The sequence below is a fragment of the Gavialis gangeticus genome, unplaced genomic scaffold (genome assembly GCF_001723915.1).
Source record: "Gavialis gangeticus isolate Ggan-Ray unplaced genomic scaffold, GavGan_comp1, whole genome shotgun sequence".
In the NCBI taxonomy this organism is placed as follows: Eukaryota; Metazoa; Chordata; order Crocodylia; family Gavialidae; genus Gavialis; species Gavialis gangeticus.
The window spans coordinates 6,767,743-6,771,660 of record NW_017729017.1 but is presented as its reverse complement, the minus strand read 5'-3'; the positions used below and the strand labels follow the sequence as shown (position 1 = coordinate 6,771,660).

The window sequence follows — 3,918 nt, the reverse complement described above, 5'->3', positions numbered from 1 at the left end:
TTGAGGCACGAGGTTCAAGAGCATTTCTCTAGTCCCAGCCTTGGTCAACACTTATTGTGGAAAACACTCACACTCTAAGAGTTTCCACCTTACACCCTTGCTTTCAAAGAGCACACAGAACAAGTCGGGGCAGCCGCACAAGGTTTTCACTCCTAGTTCCAAAAAGGAACTTAACTCAATTCACATGGGGAAACACATTTACTGACAACGGCAACACAGTCTTTAACCTTAACTCTATCTACTCACAGTTACTACTTACAGAGTGGGTCTGAAAATTCTGGCAGCAAAAAGGTTGGATAGAGTAAGCCTCAAGCAGTGAATCAGGAAGACACAGAGACAGCCTCTCACTGAAAAGCCCCAATAGAGATTTCAGAAGGTCTCTTACTTTGGTTTGGCACCAGGGCTTCAGTGAAGAGATGTCTGTGTCCCAACTGATCACTCCGGGCATCTGTATCCGAGTCACGGCACCAAACTGTGGAAGAAATCAAACTTTGCGTTGTGGTTGAATCAGAACTGACAGAGCCAGCTTTTCTTTATTTAGGGCTATACTGTGATCACAGGGAGGATTTCATACAGCAAGGGGAATCAGCCACTTGTCTGTTTCAAAGGAGTTCTCCTCTCTAAATTTTCAAGCATTTTTATACTTAAGACCAATAGAGAAAAAAAAATACGACCTTGGAGAAACTAAAACAAGTTTACTTAATTGGACATGTGTGCACAGGGTAATAAGACATGCAGAATTTCTTATCTCTAAACATGTAACTGAAATAAGCAGTATCAGCACTTCTGGCCTCTGTCTGTTTTTCTAGTCAAGTAGGCCAGAAGCCCGACTAAATTTACTCCTACATGCCTTACTTTATAATACAATGGAGTATTTTTGGAATAATTTTGTGTAATAATATTATATATTATAATGGTATAATAGACAAGCCATAGCAGACAGGACCACTGATAGCTGTTAAATAGAACCATCAGGGATGTTTCTGACATACCTAAAACAATGATGGTTGATGACAGGGGATAGATTACACTAGACAAGCCCTGCACATTATACTTTCTAAAGCAGGAGTGTCAAAGATGCAGCTTGTGGAGCCATTTTACCCAGCTCAGAGACCTCCTAGAGAGGTTAGGGATTTGGAGGCAAGTCCTGTCACCATAGGCTTGGGTACCGAGCTCTGTTGAGGACAAGTGTCAGTAGCTGGGGGGCAAACAATGGCTGCATTAACTGCCATTCCACTGCCACCACTTGCCCTGTTGCTGGAGGTGGGTCTGAATTGGGCCAATGACAAGCCCTGCAATCTAGATCTGGCCTGGGGTCCAAGGAAGTTTGATACCCCTGCTCTAAAGCATCTACTACTTGCTGCTGCTGGAGACATGATGCTTGACTAGATGAACCATTGGTCTAATCCAGATTGGCAGTACTCTTCTTTTTATAGAAATGAATTTTAACTAATGACTGATAGACATTGTCTGCACCTGATTTAGCTATCTGGTGTTTTCATAGTACATGTTGCGTGCCACAGAAGGTAAAGCAGATCTTTACTCTCAGGTTGCTGATTCTATCCACCATAAAAAAGTGTTGTCCCTTGATTATGGTTATTTCCTGGATTGAAATTAGAGCCTCAATAGATTAGAATAAATGAGATTATAAAGTGACTAGCCAATTGTCTGTCGAGAATGACAGGGTGGAGGGTAGGGGACTGGAATGGAGTGCCGCCACCTAACACCCTCTTGCAGGGAGTGGGGTGGGGAAGCCAAGGCCAGTGCTACTGCCCTGGCTCCGGCACCCTCTGTCCAGTCCTTGGCACCGCTTCGGAATCATGGCAGCACTCCCCCATACTTGGAGCACTCTGATTGGCTGTTTCCATCAGCCAATCAGAGTGCAAATAAAGTGTTACAGATGGACTTAGGCTTTTATAATATTAGAACATATCAGTATCAGATGTTCCTCATATAAACTGTTACACTGTAACTGTTAGGTCTCCATGATTTTATAGTAATGCAAGCACAGCAGTATGGTTGCAAATATAACCCTGTTCTAGTTGGGCTTAGCTAATTTGTATTGCTACAGGAGCATGTAGACGTAACAGCTACCAACAAGCAGTTCCCTCATCTGTTTTTAAGTAGTTAAAAAGTACTTTTGTCCATATGCTGAGTTTCCTAAGAAAAATTGCAACCCTTTGCAAAATGTGTAAAAAGGGACACTATGGTTACACTTTATTAAAGCTCCATTTATAATTTTTTTTAAATAAATGATTAACATAATAGGCTATAATAGCTATCAGTTGATTTTATTAACTCTGCCAAGTAGAACCTTAATTTCTAATATAATCTGCTGCTTATTATCAGCTTGTATCTGAAAATTTAGTGTCAGTGACCTGATGCTGAAAACTGCTGCATTTTTCTTATAGAAAGCAGAGCTAGATAGCACCTTTTAGAGTAGTTCTCAACCTTGTTGGACTTGAGGCACCCCTAGTTAGACACAAGGCACCCCATGGAAAATGCCAGCTCAGTTTTCACTCATTTTTAGACTACAGAAATAAATAGAGCAATCTCTGTATTGCAAAGAACTCAAAAAAACAACAGATCAGAATATTTTTCATATTATATTATATTACTTAAAATTACTGGGTTTATATTGTGAATCATGTTTGCACACCTGACTGCTAATATTGAGTGGCATCCTGAGGCACACCTGAAAGGATCTCAAGCACCCCCGGATCCCCCAGCAACCTAGTTGAGAATCACTTCTTCAGAGACTGTGTCAGAAAGGCATAAGCTTTCATGATGCCCATCTTTGTCTGATCTGAAACCATTAGTCCTTGCCTTCTGCTTGACTTAAGGCTAACACTGCTAACTGCCTCTCTCTGCTCATTTTTCTTGTTATCATAGACTCTTCTGGGAAAGCATGCTGTTCATCATTAAGATCTACATTAGAGAACTCCAGTGAATCAGGAGAGGAGAGAGGAGATCTTATAAAATTTTACAATGCAGTCTATGTAGGAAAAGTAAAATCATTTGCACTGAAATATGATATGACAAACCAGGATCATGCAGTATGTAAAGTAGTTTTAATTTTAGATATAACTAATAGTGGGCATGAGTATTAAGTGGTGGCTTTTATATGTGTATATTGTCACTTTTTTTTAAATTCAAAACCTTGCTTTCATCAAGAATACACTGAACTGAGTACAGTTCATAAGCCTTGAATCTAGACGTGCACTGTTACATCGGTCTAATATCAAATCAATACTGATATAAAGAAAATTGCCTAGATCAGATATTGGCCCCATGGGTCCAGTAATTTGGCTGATAAATGCCTGTGCTGTGCACAGCTGCAGCAGCACAGTATGGAGCACAGCTGCCTCCAGCCTGGTAAATTGGAAGGGGAGAGGGGAGGGAAGTGGCATGGGGGTGCAGATCAGTGGCCCCTGTGGTGAGCCAGCCAGGGCAGGGGGATGCAGGGTGGAAGTGCGGCTTGTGGGGTAGGGGCAGCTCTCACCGCTGCTTGTACCCTGGGGGGGCTGGGGAGCGTGTGCCCCCGGATCTGCACAGTACGGGGCAGGCTTCAGTTGCAGAGTGGAGTTGGCGCTGCGCGGAACTTTTCTTACCAGGGGCTGGGCTCAGAGCAAGCTCCGGCGGTGCTGGGAGGAGGCTGCAGCCACCCCAGATTTTGCTGCAGCTCCGCTCTCAGCCCCGCACCACTGCCTGGTGCAGCCCCACCTTTTCCTGGCACTTGGGTGGAGGTAGGGTGTTCAACTGGGGCTGCACCAGGTGGTGGTGTGGGGCTGGGAGTGGAGCTGTGGCGAAATTTGGGGTGGTTGTAGCCTCTTCCCAGCACTGCCGGAGCCTGCTCCGAACCCAGCCCCTGGCAAGAAATGCCCTGCGCATCTCTCTGGCTCCACCCTGCAGCTGAAG

The 3,918-nt window shown here is 44.0% G+C and overlaps 1 protein-coding gene across 5 annotated transcripts in view; it reads left to right on the top strand.

Annotated features, from left to right (window-relative positions):
- The window catches only part of RBL1 (RB transcriptional corepressor like 1), an 88,482-nt gene that overhangs the window by 81,934 nt on the left and 2,630 nt on the right, over nucleotides 1-3,918 (top strand). For all 5 annotated transcript variants that reach the window (XM_019513077.1, XM_019513078.1, XM_019513080.1 and 2 more), the window contains one exon: nucleotides 2,893-3,056. In XM_019513077.1, coding sequence (XP_019368622.1) covers nucleotides 2,893-3,056 — 164 coding nt within the window. The remainder of the gene's footprint in view (nucleotides 1-2,892; nucleotides 3,057-3,918) is intronic.